The 16,753-nt window shown below is 45.9% G+C and overlaps 1 protein-coding gene across 6 annotated transcripts in view; it reads left to right on the top strand.

Moving 5' to 3' along the window:
* LOC146830241 (uncharacterized) overlaps positions 1-16,753 on the top strand; it is a 649,260-nt gene that overhangs the window by 312,060 nt on the left and 320,447 nt on the right. For all 6 annotated transcript variants that reach the window (XM_085604449.1, XM_085604447.1, XM_085604446.1 and 3 more), the window contains exon 5: positions 1,875-2,093. In XM_085604449.1, coding sequence (XP_085460575.1) covers positions 1,875-2,093 — 219 coding nt within the window. The remainder of the gene's footprint in view (positions 1-1,874; positions 2,094-16,753) is intronic.

Below are 16,753 nucleotides of genomic sequence, written 5' to 3'. Positions count from 1 at the left end.
ACTGACATTTCACCTCTTTCTTTTGAACGCACAAAAAATGTGTCCGGCTACAAACTACATTTGAAGTAAGCTTTGGCGCTCATTCACATTCAGAATTGCAGCATGGTTGTTTAGGTGTCCCCTCAGGGTTCAAGGGGCTCTTGAAGTAGGGCCTGTCCCACCTCTGGGCCCTGGTGCACTGCACCAGCTGCACCACTGGTTGCTGTGCATCTGGTTGACGAATTTGAGAGGGGAGAGCAGGGATCTGTAGGCAGGTGGGGGTCAGAAATGAGCACCTCCGGGGAGGATAAATTCTCTGTGGCCGGAGATGCCGCATTCTGAGGAGTTACGTGTTTCAGTTGAACATTTCCAAGAAGGCGCAAAGCAAGAGATAATAGGGATCACTAGGCAACATATGTTCAGGCTGTGGGAAGATTTATTAACTTACCAAAGACAATGAAAAAAACAGGAAAAAGCCAGTGTAGGAAGCGAGTCAATGTTGGGCCTCAACCGACATGTTTGAGATATAATTTGGTGATTATAATGATGTTTATATAAAGGAGAGTCACTAGTTTGGCTCCCTTATCTCAGTAACGTGGTCTCACAGGCAAAGATGTCCTAGCATCATTCAACGTAGCCACCTTCCCCCGCCCCAAAATGAGATGTGCGGGCACCTCTGTGGGTTTTGGTTGGAATCAATGACCTGCTCCCAGAGATGCCAGTCTGCATCTTCAAACAACGAGCATTTGCCTGGTTTTTTGCACCTCCCTTGGTTCACTGCACACGTGTGGTGCCTCTGAGCTGTACATCTTGCAGTGTGAATGCGTTCCTTTAACAAGGACTCTCTTGGACTCGGAGAGGTCTTTGGGCGTCTCTTCCTGGCGCATTTGTGTAATGTGTCTAATGAAAAGATCCAAGACTTTGCATTATCCTCTCTGCGGATATCCTTCTTTTTACTCCAGAACGTTCTATTGTGCTTCTATATCACGGCCTGGAAGGAGTCTTAAGAAAGGCATCAAGAAAGAAAGCATGTCCCAATGATCGGCCGCGGCCTCAATCTCTTCCTCCAACTGTTTTGAAATGGCTTCTTGTGCACTAGTGTTCCAGGGAGAAGAAAAGAGGGCGTCCTAAAGAAAATGACACAAAGGAGTCACCCAGCCCTGGGCAGCACCAGCACGCATCTAGTACACGCTGCGTCAGAGGAGCAGCGCTGTCTGGCTCCCCTGGTGCCGGGGTACCAAAGGTCTTCTGAAGATACGTAGAGGGGCGGAGATAAGTCGATGTTTGATGTGGACCTAGGATTGGAGGTATCCAGTAGACAGTGCCTAGTGCTGGTGTCCTCCTGTAGGAGCTTTCCAGTTTGACCACCTAACCAGATTTAGTTGGACACATTTGTGCCACCTGGATTCAGCAAGTAGGAGGCTGAGGCACAAGCCTGCCCAGACTCCGCATTGAAAGGCTATCCATTCTCTTCCTGACCCCTCAATTGCTGAATTAAATTAGGCAGCTAGTCTATGCCGTTGTGGGCAGCCAAGAGGCCAGAGCCCCATTTATGGTAGAAGTGTTCAGAACTACACTAAACATGCGATGCATGTCTACACTGCCTGCCCGTGCCCGCTTCGGCTTAACTCATCTCTGGTGGCTCTGCTCTCTGTTGGCTGCACAGATGGCAAACCTGATAGGCGCCATGGAGACACCACATTATTGTCTATCCAATGTAATAGCAAACAGGTAAGGCTGGTACTGGCTGTAATCTTGGGCCTGATCCTTCAGAGTCCAGCTGTAGTATCTAACCGTGGGCTTCCTATCGTTCCCTTTCTAATATTACTCCCTTGCTTTCCATAGTAAGTTCCTTCATGTTTGTTTCAATGTCTTGTGTTCATTCTAAACTCCAGGCACTGGCACACGCTTTGGAGAGATCGTTGGAGATGTATGAAAAGTCCTTACAGACGCTGGCTACCATCTACATCCCAAACTTGGCCCAGTGGGACGTGTCGGCGTTTGACGTCAGACGGATCATGTCTGAGGTGGCTGCTCAAGTTGAGGTGAAACACCAGTGTGGGGCAGTCAAAACGATCAAACTCTTGCTGCAGCAAACCAGGATCTCTTCACCGGTAAGCACTGACCACATAATAGAACTCTTAGGTAGAGACGGGGAGGCAGGTGCACCTCAGAGAGCAGTAGCAGCGGACTCTTCAGAGAGCCCTTCTCACGCCGCTACCCATAGAAGGCATGCGGTCCTCCCTCGTGATGCGTGACAAAACCCAGGTTTCCAGCACAGTACTGAACAGCAGACTATTGGGAAGGAAATGTCCCTCTGCAACGTAAAGTGTGTGTACCCAAGGACGTCATTTGGGGGTGGTCAGGGGTCGCAGCTGTGACCTATAGCTTGCTCCCTGCTACTCATAGCACTTCCTTTGTGACCTCAGAGGAGGCAAACGTTTTGCCCCCTGTGAGGCCATGGGATCGCAAAGGAAGTGCCAGGAGTAGCCGGAAGCAAGCTAGAGGTCGCAGCTGCGACCCCTGCCTACCCCCAAATGACGTCCATGTGTGTACCTCTTCTCTAAATGATCCACTTCCAGGTGAATCTGGTGTCCTAACTGTATCCTGGCTTCAGCACCATGAAGGGTTAAGATCACACTATATTCTAGGCTTGAAATTGACAATGAGGTTCGGAGTCTGGCTCGGAGGTCACAGTGGGTTCCAAAGCGTACCCTTGGCTGGAGAGAAGACCACCATGTGACCCTGACCATGTACAGTGAGTGATGGAGCCACCATGTTTGTAGTAAACTGGACAAGTGTTTAAACACCCTTCGTTTGCCTTCAGAGGCCGCTCACTTTCATATGAAATTTGTGTTAGTCAAATAATTATCAAGTGAATAACTATGATTTCACTGAATGCACATTCTTAGCGTGTTGTTTATTCTGCAAATATTTCATGCAAAAATGATAATCAAGCTTATGTGAATACATTCATGTAATTTATTAATTTCTGCTGAGAATATCATTGTTATCCATTATTAACAAGTAGAGTTTCTGGAAGGTTAATGATTGAGTGCTACATTTTTGTTGCCCATCAAAAAACACTGCCTAATAATTCAAAAATAGCTGAAGGGGCAATAAAATAATACATGTTGTTTTTTTATTCTAAAAGTTTTCAACAGGCCTTTGACTAAGTCTTATGAAACTGAATGCAGAGGTGAGTGAGGACATTCATGCCAATGCTATCAAGACAGGATGGGCACTGCGTCAGTGCCAACTTTAAGCAAAGGTTGTTGTGAGGATAGTGGCCTTCTCCGTCTCCCTCGTGGGTTGTGTTTATTCTTCAACATTCACTGGTTCTTGCTCTTCAGGTGGATCAATAGGCTTTATTGTTCTGAATCAGGTATGCAAGTATGTACCGCCATTCGAACTCAGAATAGAGTATGTACCACCATTCCAACTTAGAATAGAGTATATACCACCATTCCAACTCAGAATAGAGTATGTACCACCATTCGAACTCAGAATAGAGTATGTACCACCATTCCAACTCAGAATAGAGTATGTACCGCCATTCCAACTCAGAATAGAGTATGTACCACCATTCGAACTCAGAATAGAGTATGTACCACCATTCCAACTCAGAATAGAGTATGTACCGCCATTCCAACTCAGAATAGAGTATGTACCGCCATTCCAACTCAGAATAGAGTATGTACCGCCATTCCAACTCAGAATAGAGTATGTACCGCCATTCCAACTCAGAATAGAGTATGTACCACCATTCCAACTCAGAATAGAGTATGTACCACCATTCCAACTCAGAATAGAGTATGTACCACCATTCCAATTCAGAATAGAGTATCTACCACCATTCGAACTCAGAATAGAGTATGTACCACCATTCCAACTCAGAATAGAGTATGTACCACCATTCCAACTCAGAATAGAGTATGTACCACCATTCCAACTCAGAATAGAGTATGTACCACCATTCCAACACAGAATAGAGTATGTACCCACATTCGAACTCAGAATAGAGTATGTACCACCATTCGAACTCAGAATAGAGTATGTACCACCATTCGAACTCAGAATAGAGTATGTACCACCATTCCAACTCAGAATAGAGTATGTACCGCCATTCCAACTCAGAATAGAGTATGTACCGCCATTCCAACTCAGAATAGAGTATGTACCGCCATTCCAACTCAGAATAGAGTATGTACCGCCATTCAAACTCAGAATAGAGTATGTACCACCATTCCAACTCAGAATAGAGTATGTACCACCATTCCAACTCAGAATAGAGTATGTACCACCATTCCAATTCAGAATAGAGTATCTACCACCATTCGAACTCAGAATAGAGTATGTACCACCATTTGAACTCAGAATAGAGTATGTACCACCATTCCAACTCAGAATAGAGTATGTACCACCATTCCAACTCAGAATAGAGTATGTACCACCATTCCAACACAGAATAGAGTATGTACCCACATTCGAACTCAGAATAGAGTATGTACCACCATTCGAACTCAGAATAGAGTATGTATCACCATTCCAACTCAGAATAGAGTATGTACCACCATTCCAACTCAGAATAGAGTATGTACCACCATTCCAACTCAGAATAGAGGATGTACCACCATTCGAACTCAGAATAGAGTATGTACCACCATTCCAACTCAGAATAGAGTATGTACCACCATTCCAACTCAGAATAGAGTATGTACCACCATTCCAACTTAGAATAGAGTATATACCACCCTTCCAACTCAGAATAGAGTATGTACCACCATTCCAACTCAGAATAGAGTATGTACCACCATTCCAACTCAGAATAGAGTATGTACCGCCATTCCAACTCAGAATAGAGTATGTACCGCCATTCCAACTCAGACTAGAGTATGTACCGCCATTCCAACTCAGAATAGAGTATGTACCGCCATTCAAACTCAGAATAGAGTATGTACCGCCATTCCAACTCAGAATAGAGTATGTACCGCCATTCCAACTCAGAATAGAGTATGTACCGCCATTCAAACTCAGAATAGAGTATGTACCACCATTCCAACTCAGAATAGGCTTTTTCTTCATAGTCTGCCAGAACTAGCAAAGACTCTACAAATAGCAAACAAGGGTGTTAGCGGGATAAAATATAACAACTATGGTATAACATTTTCTGTTGTTCACCCTATTCACAAATTTATTCACTGCCTTGTTGTTTATCTTCTGTGTGGTTACAATTCATTTCTTGAGGACTAGATTAGGATTTAAAATAAACATTTGAAAATGCATTGTCAGTTTTCTGGTGCTCCTTGAGTGTGTAATTCATTTTTAAAGGAGGACTTGAGATTCCTGTTATTGTCCCTGTCTTGTATCATGGGACTGATCATTACCAGTAACAGATCCTAAGCATATATTGCCCAGTGAGCTGTGCATTGGTCCAGTACGTTTCCTGTTTCGGGTTGGCATGTTGACTGAGTCATTGCATCCACGGGGTCTAGGAAACCAGAATAGAGAAAGCTCTAGAGAAGGTATGACAAGGATATGAATGTAACACCTACAGGCTTGCTCGAGTAAAGTTCTATTCATGATCAGATCTTGAGCTGACATGCTCATGTGAACATTGAGTGCATGTGCATGCACGGGGTATGTAGCAGAAATCAGTATTGTTTGTGAGCGTGCATGCATGATACCATTAGGATGCCTTTTGGATTCCCCTGGTCTGACATGGCATGAGAATGAGGTTGTGAAACCGTTCCCAGGCAGCAGAAGTGTTTTGTCTGCATTCCTGAGGAGGAGAGTGTGACTCTAGACACAGACCGTGAGGGGAAGGAGGTGGAGCTGCCATTACAAATTCTATGTGACATTTTTGCAAGCGATTAGTTCTTCCTGAACACTGCCATTTGGTAAATGGTGGGGGTTGCTGTGAGCTAGCAGAGACATTTGCTAGTTTCTGTGGAGAGTTTGACTCGTTTGTTTTTCTTTTGAGTGGCCTGTGGTAGAAGGCTGACGAGAGTCGGGTGCAGAGCTTCACACTTGTTGCGCTCACGTTGCCGGTGAGTCTGCTTAGAGCCCGCATTGTTACTACCTGCTGTGAAGAGCCTCCCTTTGTACAAAGAACCTGTCTGAGCTACAGAGGACAAATGAACTATGAGAAGAAGCCAAGACAAATAGGTTTCTAAATCTAAACTCTGACAGTGGACCCACATATGCTATCTGAAAATACTCTAAAAATGTGGGTCCCTAACATACCTTCTTTATTCACAATGAAGATGCTTCACTGTCCGTGGAGAAGAGTCGCTGTGCCCCAGGAGTGCTATTTTCAATAACTAGTCTGCTGAAGCTGAGGGGACATTGCCTGGTTTCTGGAAGCTTTGCTAGTTAACGGTGTTGTCCGGCTAGTGACCCTGGGGGCTTCCTGCTTGCTGAGATGTGGGAAGCTTCTCATGCAGGACTCTTCTTGCCCACGGAGGATATTCCAACTGCTGAGCCTGGAGCGAGGAGCAGCCCAGAGGAAGAAGAGTACATGTGGAAGAGTACTGAGAAGATCCATGAATTTCCCAGGGTCCACGAGCCTCACTCCCTGTCTGCCTTCCCAATCAAGTCCGACTGAGGAGAGGCCGCGTCCAACTTGCCGGTGCAAACTGCAAATTAAAGACTGCCTGAATGGTAGACCACCATGGAGAAACATGCCGATGTCCGGTGCTGAGTCTGCCTTCATTGCACTTTACCGATTACATCAGCACCATGGACTGGGCAGTCTGCTAAAGGAGTCTTTGTACATCCCCTGCTGTGACAGGCAGCTGTCTAGGAAGATGTTAATATTGGAAAAGTCAATGTCGATGTGCACAATGATACATTTATATATAAGTACGAGATTACATCATTATTATTGAATTTGCCCGTCATGAACTCTTCATCAACCCGACTATTAAATACAGGGTCAGGCAGGCTCTGAGCCCTTGGCCTGAGGTCACTGATTGACAGGTCACAGGTGAGGGACACGTAGCTGGTAGACAAACGTGAGAACAGGAAATTTCGTTCAATCCCACAGACAGGCGCAGCAACACCACAGTCATTCAGGGTGATTGGCCCCAATAAAGCACACATGGCCAGAGGGTTGCACGCATTTCCAAAAATATCATAAAGTCAGATGCCACACAAAGTTAGGAACACTCAGCCTATCAGAACACAGCACACACGCAGCGATCATGTGCCCCTCATGACGGACATCTGAACACGTTACCCACTGGCCCACATCGTGTCCATGCAAGGTCAAGGTCCACTTGCATTTGTTATCAGAGGCACTATTTATGACTCTAAAGACAAGGCACGCATTTACCATAAATACGATCGACCGAAACAATTTATGATACCCAAAGAAATGTATTAGTTGTCCAGATCAATTGTACTTTGAGACGGTCCTCAGACCCGCTTCTGTAACTGTGCTTCCGGCTGAAGTGTTTAATCAAACGAGCTGTTCCTGTTTTGCCAAACACTTCTTGTCTTTTCTTTTTTCAATACAAATTCATATTCGATCAACATTTTGGTGAGCCAGCCAGGAGAGATTGGTACCTGGATTGGACCCGACTGCAGCCAAAGGAAGGGGATCTCGCCTGGACGGACTCACATTTGTGCTGCAAGGAAGGTGATCAGACACTGCAATTGATTGGAAGTGCTGCTGAATCCACGGGGCAAAGGTTTGTCCTGTAGCAGTCATCACAGAGGGTAAGAGACTACATCTGATCTTCAGTCCCAGCATTTGGCATATGTCAAACTACAAAGAAGTTCAGAAATTCAACCTGAATGCCCTGCCATTGACAGAAATCTGGCATGTCACCTATTTGATGTGTCCAATCAGAGTAGTAGCAAGGCAGCCTCGGCAGGGTTCCCGCAGAGGTCACCTTTTTTCGATAATCAGCAAGCTAGGAAAGGTGAATATTATTTGTCGCTTGGACCATTGGTTTGATACAGATGATACACTTAGGTCCTGGGTGTGATACAAGGTTGAGACCTTACCGCTTGGACCTCTTGGTGTGATACAGATGGTACGCATTGGACCCTGGGTGTGATATAAGGTCTGCACCTCAATCTTATATTTTTAGTCTAAAAGGGCTTTCTCAGTGCTACAGGTTTCTTAATACTGTTAGTATCTGAAAGACATGGGAGGTGTTATTTGCTTGGATCGCTGGATGTGATACAGATGGTACGCATTGCCCCTGGGTGTGATATAGGGTGCAATTCAGACGTTAGCAAAAAATATTTGGACCTAGCAGATTAGGTATAGCTTGTGTTTGTAAATCAAAAGGGTGGGCAGTTCCTAACAGGAGCAGAATAGGTCAGGAGAGGCCTGATGCATCAGATAGGGGATCTGATTCCTCAGGAGCAAGAGCCCTCACTCACCCAAATGTGTGTCATGTTTCATCATCGGGTAGTCCCTCGTGAGGCCGGCGCTCAAATGCCCAACACGCCCGTGGGGGTGCTCTATGCCAGAATTCTTTTGTATTTTGCCAATGTGAAGAGTGAGGTGCAGCTTCGGTGTAATAATGTGAGTAGACTGGTGTAATGTGGAATTAAAAATAACAAAGGGATACCCAAAGTCATTTTAATATGTGGGTCCCTTTGTTATCGTTACTTGTCTCTCTCCCTCCATTTTTTGTTGGACTTTGTGTTTTTTTTGGCCTTAGGACTCTGTGCACTTTACTTGTGCTCACTCCCTAAAACATGGTAACATTGGCTTACACCCAATTGGTATATTTAATTTACTTATAAGTCCTTATAAATCAAATGCTATTATTGGGCCTCCAGCACCTATTATGTCACCCACTGAAGTAGCCTTTCAAACCTGTCTAAGGACTGCCATTGCAGCCTATGGGTGCAGTTTTAAACCACCCGTACAGTAGGCCCTAGACAGCACCTCAGGGCAGGGTGCAATGTATCTAAAAAGTAGGGAATGTCGTTAAATTTGTGTTTTCACTCTTGCAGGGCCTCCCACCAGGTAATATTGGAGTTCACTTATTACATTTATTAAGCAGTAACTTACATTGGGTGCAGGTAGCTGCTTCATGTTTAGTGTTTTTGAAATTGTAATGAAAAATCATCTTTAGTTGTAACGTTGGAATTAATTAATTAATTACAATTTTGATAATGCCACATCATTCTAAACCCTTTTTATTGCAAATGTGCATGTTCACACTAGTATAGATTGCTGTATTACTCCACAGGAACCATTGTTTCTGTTGCTACATTTAGCAAGTTGGCATTTTCCGGCCTTAGCCATTTAGTGCCTGCAGCCTGGCATGGGTCACATGACTAAGTGTAGTTGGCAGTTGGTCTTTGTGTATTCCTCCCAGACAGTCACTCACAATAGAGAGCTTAGGTGTGCCTGGATGAGTCATCACTGGCAGCATGGGAGGTCGGAGCTGAGCACAGCCCCACTTGCAGTTGAATAGGCTGTATCCTGTCTTCATACAAAGGCTGGCATACACCATGTAATTAGTTTGGAGCCAGGACAGGGGAGTCAAGAAACCTGAGCACTTCAGAGGGAATTTTCCAGAAACTTCTCCCACTTCAAAGAAGGGCACCAGGTATCAATATTGGTCTTCAGACACCAACTCTTCAGTACACTTCTGCAGCTGGGCTGCTGAAAGGACTGCTACTCTGCTGAACTGCTGCCCTGCTGGACTGCTGTATTGCCGAACTGCTGCCCTCCTGCCTGGGTGAGAATGAATGGACCCAGGACCCCAGAGTGACTACGAGGGCTAGTTGTCTGGCCTCCTGATTAGAAGCCTCAGGGACAGAACACACTTCGTATGACCTTGAACCCAGCACTTGGCCTCTGCCATGTGTGAGTCCTAACCTGCCAAGTGGTGCCACCCAGTCCTGGACCCTGGGAAGCGGGCTTGAAGGTGCTTCTACCAACCCATCTATGGATCAGCATAACCGACGCATCGCTTCTGCTGCATGGTGCTTCTTTACCGCAAGGACCTTGCATCGCGGCTCGCAGCCCTGGAACCGCCTCTCTGTGAAGCACCTCCACGCAGGGACTTTGCATCGCCTCAAGCCGTTTCCAGTAACCATCCTTTGCATAGTGCATCATTGTTTTACAATGCCAAGATGGCCAACATGATGTTTCTAAATGTGGCAACCATGCTCGAACTTTAAAATAGTGTTAGACTATTTACAATACCTTTGCAAAACCACACTTACCTCAATGTTTATACGGCAGCATGTTTTCTTTTTTCTAATTGTATTCTTTTATTTTATATTGCAAATGTTGGGTTTGTATGTATGTTATTGTGATTGTGTAAGAGGGTGAATGCAAGAACGAGTCAGTGGTTGCAAAAATAGATGCACGAGTGTTAAGATGAGTGACAGTGCATGTATGATGAACTATTAAGTGCGTAAACCCATCAATTACATAAAAGGCACTTTCCTTCATAAGCTAGGCTATTGTCATTGCCAATGCGTGGTCAAGTAGAAATTACCCGCCAGGTTGTTAGGCAGACTTATATAACTATAAAGGGCTTTGTAAATCAACACCAAACAACCTTTTTTAGAAGGTAGTAAACAGTGAAATTTGAAGGTGAAATTGCCTTTCAGTGAGCAGAAGGAAGAGAAACTAGTGATTTAGCTGAATAACCAGTAGTCTGCTCTTTAACCCACTGACTTATGAGAAAGATGGATGGGGCCACTCTCTGCCACCACTGTCTGCCCCTTTCTATGTTTCACTGAAACCTCTCTCTAGAAGAAGCACTTTTTGGGGATCCTACTTTGCCTGATACTTTACCTCCGGTTTTGAATATGTGACGTGGCAGCCTTTGGCAAAGACGTATGCAGGTATGATGTCATAATGATGTCATAAGGCAGACTCCTACTGAGATATGTAAGGAGCCAGTGATGCTGGAGATCTCTTTACAGGAAGGACCTATAGGGCTCAGTCTGTGGAACTCCCAAGGTGCAGCTTTAGCTCAGGGGAGCAACAGAGGGCCGGGAGGGCTTTACCTGGCATGACAGAGGGACCAGTGTTGAGGGAGGATGCTTACCCAGCCAGGTTCTACAGTACCGCAGCAGGACAGAGGGACCAGTGTTGAAGGAGAATTTTGAGCCAGCCATGTCTTTGGTACCTCAGAGGGACAGAAGGAACAGTGTTGAAGGAGGATGTTTACCCAGCCAGGTTCTATGGACCGTCAGCTGGACAGAGGGACCAGTGTTGAGGGAGGATGCTTACTCAGCCAGGTTCTACAGTACCTCAGCAGGACAGAGGGACCAGTGTTGAAGGAGAATTTTGAGCCAGCCATGTCTTTGGTACCTCAGAGGGACAGAAGGAACAGTGTTGAAGGAGGATGTTTACCCAGCCAGGTTCTATGGACCGTCAGTTGGACAGAGGGACCAGTGTTGAGGGAGGTTGTTTAGCCAGCCACCTTCTACGGTACCTCAGCAGGAGAGCACTTTGAGACCGTTCTGCAGCCGGTCATTCCCTTATTAATCTTCCATTCCATCATGTGCTGCACAGCGGCACTATCAAAGGCACTATACCTCAACAGTGCAAGGCCAAAGGCTTTGACCATAACACACTGCACTGTACAGTGGTACCGTGCAGTGGTACACCGGCGAGAAGCGTCACTCGCCCCTGACACTTGAGGTTAAACTGACTGAGTCCTTTTGAAACTTGAGGCAAGGAGTTCAGTTAAAATAGAATTAGTCTTACCAATATTAGTCAGTGTGACTCTAGCACTGGTTATGTACATCATGGCTGTAGGTCATACCCAGTGGCCTCCCCTCTAACTAAGTGATGCATGGGGAAGGCAAAGGTACAGCTACACTTAAGGGTGTTATTTATTACAAATAACTGTCTACTACATTTGTAACACATTTATTTGTAAGTGAAATTATATGTATCTGATGTTTGTATGTCTTCATATTGAGACTGTCAAATATCCACATGCAAAAATATCATTGATTTAGAACTGGCATCCTTTGTGTGGTTTTCCCCCAAACCTTTTGCCTTCACCCCTTCTGTTTTATTAAATTAGTTTTGTTAGACTTAGGACACTGCTAACCAGTGCTAAAGTGCTTGTGAACTCCCATTTATAGATTGTAAAATTGGCTTACACCCAATTGGCACATTTAATTTACTCATAACCTTCTACTATATGGTGTTATGGGTACACAGGGCCAGTAAATTAAATTCTACTAGTGGACCTGCTGCACGTATTGTGTCACCCACTGAAGTATCCTTTTAAAACATGTCTCAGGCTTGCCATTGTAGCCTGTGCGTGCAGTTTTAAACTGCCATTTTGACCCGGCAAAATAAACTTTAAGCAAGGTTGAAAACTTCCTTTTTAAAACATATAAGTCTCCCCTAGGGCATGCCTTAAATAGACCATGGGCAGAGGGCATTGTATTTTAAAAGTAGAACGTGTTTTTGCATGTCTTGGCAGTATAGAACTCCTAAATTCGTTTTTCACTACTGTAAAGCCAACCTCTCCCATTTCACAATATTGGGTTACTTTACTGCAAATGATAAGTGAAAAAGGTTTATTGGGAGCTGGTAGGAATGTGATGTTTACAGCTAATGAATGTTAATTTAAAATCCTCTTTAATGGTAAATTTGGATTTCAGTCACAATTGTGAAATGGCACTTTAAGAAAGTTAGCAGTTTCTTTCCCTAACCATTTGGTGCTGCTCTCTGTCCCACTTCCTCTTCAAAGGGGCTTAGCTCCATACAAACAAAGCAATCTAACACTAGTCTTTTGTCACTCCAGACTCCTTTGAACCTGGCAAGGGAAGGGAAGAAGTTCCCAGAACTAAATGTGGGAGTAGCCCGTGATGTTTCTCCCACTTCAAAGACTGGCACCAGCTATACATATTAGACCCTCAGAGCCACTCATCAGAACTTTTCTGGACCTGTGGACACTACAGAAGGACTGCCATGTTGCCAGAGGACTGCGCCGCAGCCTGAGGACTGCCTTGCTGTCTGACAAGACTGGACCTGTTCCCTTCATCTCAGGTTACTTGAGTAGCTCCAAGGGCCAGTTGGCTGACACCCTTTTTTTGAGCTACAGGGACACAAAAAGCTCCATAGGCTTTCCTGCAGCTGGCTTACTGAAATTGGCCCTGCCTGGACCTGAAAAAAGACCTGCCTGAACCTGCAAGTGGGCCTGCCTGAACTTTGCTGGCCTGGGCTGGAGTAGGTTCCTGCTCCCCAAGAGGTGACTCCCCAGGTCCTGGACCGTTGGCTGGCATTTATTGAGCTCCTCTTGTAAAGAAAGGTTGAAATCCTGAAGTTTTGGGCTCTTCGGGATGGTGAATGGGCCTGTTTGCACTGAGACTCTGCTGCCCTTGCAGGCCGCCATTGCAAAGCTCAGGTGAACTGCTAAACCAACTGCCAGCAATGACCGGCAGTGCGAGATTGTGACTTCCCCTGTCCCGCACGACTAGGTGACCAAGAGTGGTTCTTTTGGCCTTTAGATGACATTTTAACCTAAATCTTTGAAATTGCATATAGCTGGTTTTACTGAATTACATCTTTTGTCAATTTCTTCTTATTTTATTTATTAAAATTTACCTATTTTTCTAAATTGGTGTGGGATTTTTATTGTGTTGTCTTTTCACTTTCTTACTCTTTTTACAGTGCATAAATAACTTACACTTTGCCTCAAGTCAGGCCTGACTGCTTTGTACCAAGCTACCAGAGGGTTTAGCTCAGATTAGTTTTGTGACTTGTAATGGTTCCCCCTGACAAGGGTTGTGGTTGTTGCCCAAGTGGGGCTTTCACCCCCCTCTCAACCAATAACCCACTTTCTTACAGTACGTATATATAGGTAAGTATAGATATTCCCTACAGCTAGATAGCTTCAAGATATGTATTGTCAAAGTACCTATATATGGAGTTACTTGTGGTAAAGCTAACTAAGCTGTGCATGCTTGTGTTCCTGATATTGTCTAAGTCAATATTCTGGTTGCAGTATTTCGAGGGAGGGAGCACACTGCTGCCGTTTCAGCAAAAGTTCTCAGTTGCATTTGGTAATTGCTGTTAATGATATTTTCAGTAAATCACAGGAAAGAAAGTGTTCACCACCAGTGGGTGCAGCCAGTTCTGGTATGTCTGTGCTTTTCTATACACATGTGTCTTGATGAAAGCCTTCTTCGGCAGCCAGTAGAGGGGCTCGATAGGGATGCTTGAAAAGCTGCTTGTATGTCACACTTCAGAACTAGCCCAAAACACCGAAGTGTGCACCAAGATATGTCATCCTAGTCATTCCAGGATGACCTATAACTTTTAACAGGTCTCATCTCAGATCTGTGGTAGACTACTCAGACCCTTTTCCAATGCTTTTTTAGGACAGCATCACCAGCAAAGTGGAAGGCAGACATCTTACAATATCCTAAAGAGATGAGAATCCTACAAAGGCGTTCTATAGCGGAGAGCCATCTTGGAGTCTGAGGTCCTTACCAGCTGTGTAAAGCGAAAGAAACATGGAAACCCTCATGTTCACACATGTTCACAGCCACTCAGACCTACCTGTTGCCTCCTCTGTCGAAGTCATTGGGGTGATACCATCTATTGATGTAACTCATAGAGGGATCCTAGTGGTTTTCCAGTTATCCTTCCTCAGGCCTCCTCTGCCCCCTCTGTCAGTCTTAGGGGGTATTCCTTCAATTGATGTCACTCATAGAGGGATCCTGGTGGGTCACCAGTTATCCTTCAGTAGCCCCTCAAGTCTACCTCTGCCCCCTCTGTCAGTCTTAGGAGGATTATTGATGTCACTCATAGAGGGATCCTGGTGGTTTTCCAGTTATCCTTCCTCAGGCCTCCTCTGCCCCCTCTGTCAGTCTTAGGGGGTATTCCTTCTATTGATGTCACTCATAGAGGGATCCTGGTGGGTCACCAGTTATCCTTCAGTAGCCCCTCAAGTCGACCTCTGCCCCCTCTGTCAGTCTTAGGAGGATTATTGATGTCACTCATAGAGGGATCCTGGTGGTTTTCCAGTTATCCTTCCTCAGGCCTCCTCTGCCCCCTCTGTCAGTCTTAGGGGGGATTCCTTCTATTGATGTCAATTATAGAGGGATCCTTGGGGTTCTCCAGTTATCCTTTAGTAGCCCCTCAGGCCGACCTCTGCCCCTTCTGTCAGTCTTAGGGGGGGATTATTGATGTCACTCATAGAGGGATCCTGGTGGTTCACCAGTTATCCTTCCCCAGGCCTCCTCTGCCCCTTCTGTCAGTTTTAGGGGGGGATTAGTGATGTCACTCATACAGGGATCCTGGTGGGTCACCAGTTATCCTTCCTCAGGCCTCCTCTGCCCCCTCTGTCAGTCTTAGGGGGGATTCCTTCTATTGATGCCACTCATAGAGGGATCCTGGTGGGTCACCAGTTACCCTTTCTCAGGCCTCCTCTGCCCCTTCTGTCAGTCTTAGGGGGGGATTATTGATGTCACTCATAGAGGGATCCTGGTGGGTCACCAGTTATCCTTCCTCAGGCCTCCTCTGCCCCCTCTGTCAGTCTTAGGGGGGATTCCTTCTATTGATGTCACTCATAGAGGGATCCTGGTGGGTCACCAGTTATCCTTCAGTAGCCCCTCAAGTCGACCTCTGCCCCCTCTGTCAGTCTTAGGAGGATTATTGATGTCACTCATAGAGGGATCCTGGTGGTTTTCCAGTTATCCTTCCTCAGGCCTCCTCTGCCCCCTCTGTCAGTCTTAGGGGGGATTCCTTCTATTGATGTCACTCATAGAGGGATCCTGGTGGGTCACCAGTTATCCTTCAGTAGCCCCTCAAGTCGACCTCTACCCCCTCTGTCAGTCTTAGGAGGATTATTGATGTCACTCATAGAGGGATCCTGGCGATTTTCCAGTTATCCTTCCTCAGGCCTCTTCTGCCCCCTCTGTCAGTTTTAGGGGGGATTCCTTCTATTGATGTCACTCTTAGAGGGATCCTGGTGGTTCTCCAGTTATCCTTCAGTAGCCCCTCAGGCCGACCTCTGCCCCCTCTGTCAGTCTTAGGGGGATTATTGATGTCACTCATAGAGGGATCCTGGTGGTTCTCCAGTTATCCTTCCTCATGCCTCCTGTGCCCCTCTGTCAGTCTTAGGGGGGATTCCTTCTATTGATGTCAATTATAGAGGGATCCTTGGGGTTCTCCAGTTATCCTTTAGTAGCCCCTCAGGCCGACCTCTGCCCCTTCTGTCAGTCTTAGGGGGGGATTATTGATGTCACTCATAGAGGGATCCTGGTGGTTCACCAGTTATCCTTCCCCAGGCCTCCTCTGCCCCTTCTGTCAGTTTTAGGGGGGGATTATTGATGTCACTCACACAGGGATCCTGGTGGGTCACCAGTTATCCTTCCTCAGGCCTCCTCTGCCCCCTCTGTCAGTCTTAGGGGGATTCCTTCTATTGATGTCACTCATAGAGGGATCCTGGTGTGTCACCGGTTATCCTCCCTCAGGCCTCCTCTGCCCCTTCTGTCAGTCTTAGGGGGGATTATTGATGTCACTCATAGAGGAATCCTGGTGGGTCACCAGTTATCCTTCCTCAGGCCTCCTCTGCCCCCTCTGTCAGTCTTAGGGGGGATTCCTTCTATTGATGCCACTCATAGAGGGATCCTGGTGGGTCACCAGTTACCCTTTCTCAGGCCTCCTCTGCCCCTTCTGTCAGTCTTAGGGGGGGATTATTGATGTCACTCATAGAGGGATCCTGGTGAGTCACCAGTTATCCTTCCTCAGGCCTCCTCTGCCCCCTCTGTCAGTCTTAGGGGGGATTCCTTCTATTGATGTCACTCA

This window comes from Triturus cristatus, chromosome 5_1, assembly GCF_964204655.1.
Source record: "Triturus cristatus chromosome 5_1, aTriCri1.1, whole genome shotgun sequence".
In the NCBI taxonomy this organism is placed as follows: Eukaryota; Metazoa; Chordata; class Amphibia; order Caudata; family Salamandridae; genus Triturus; species Triturus cristatus.
The sequence above is the reverse complement of the archived record's forward strand: the minus strand, read 5'-3'. Positions and strand labels throughout refer to the sequence as shown.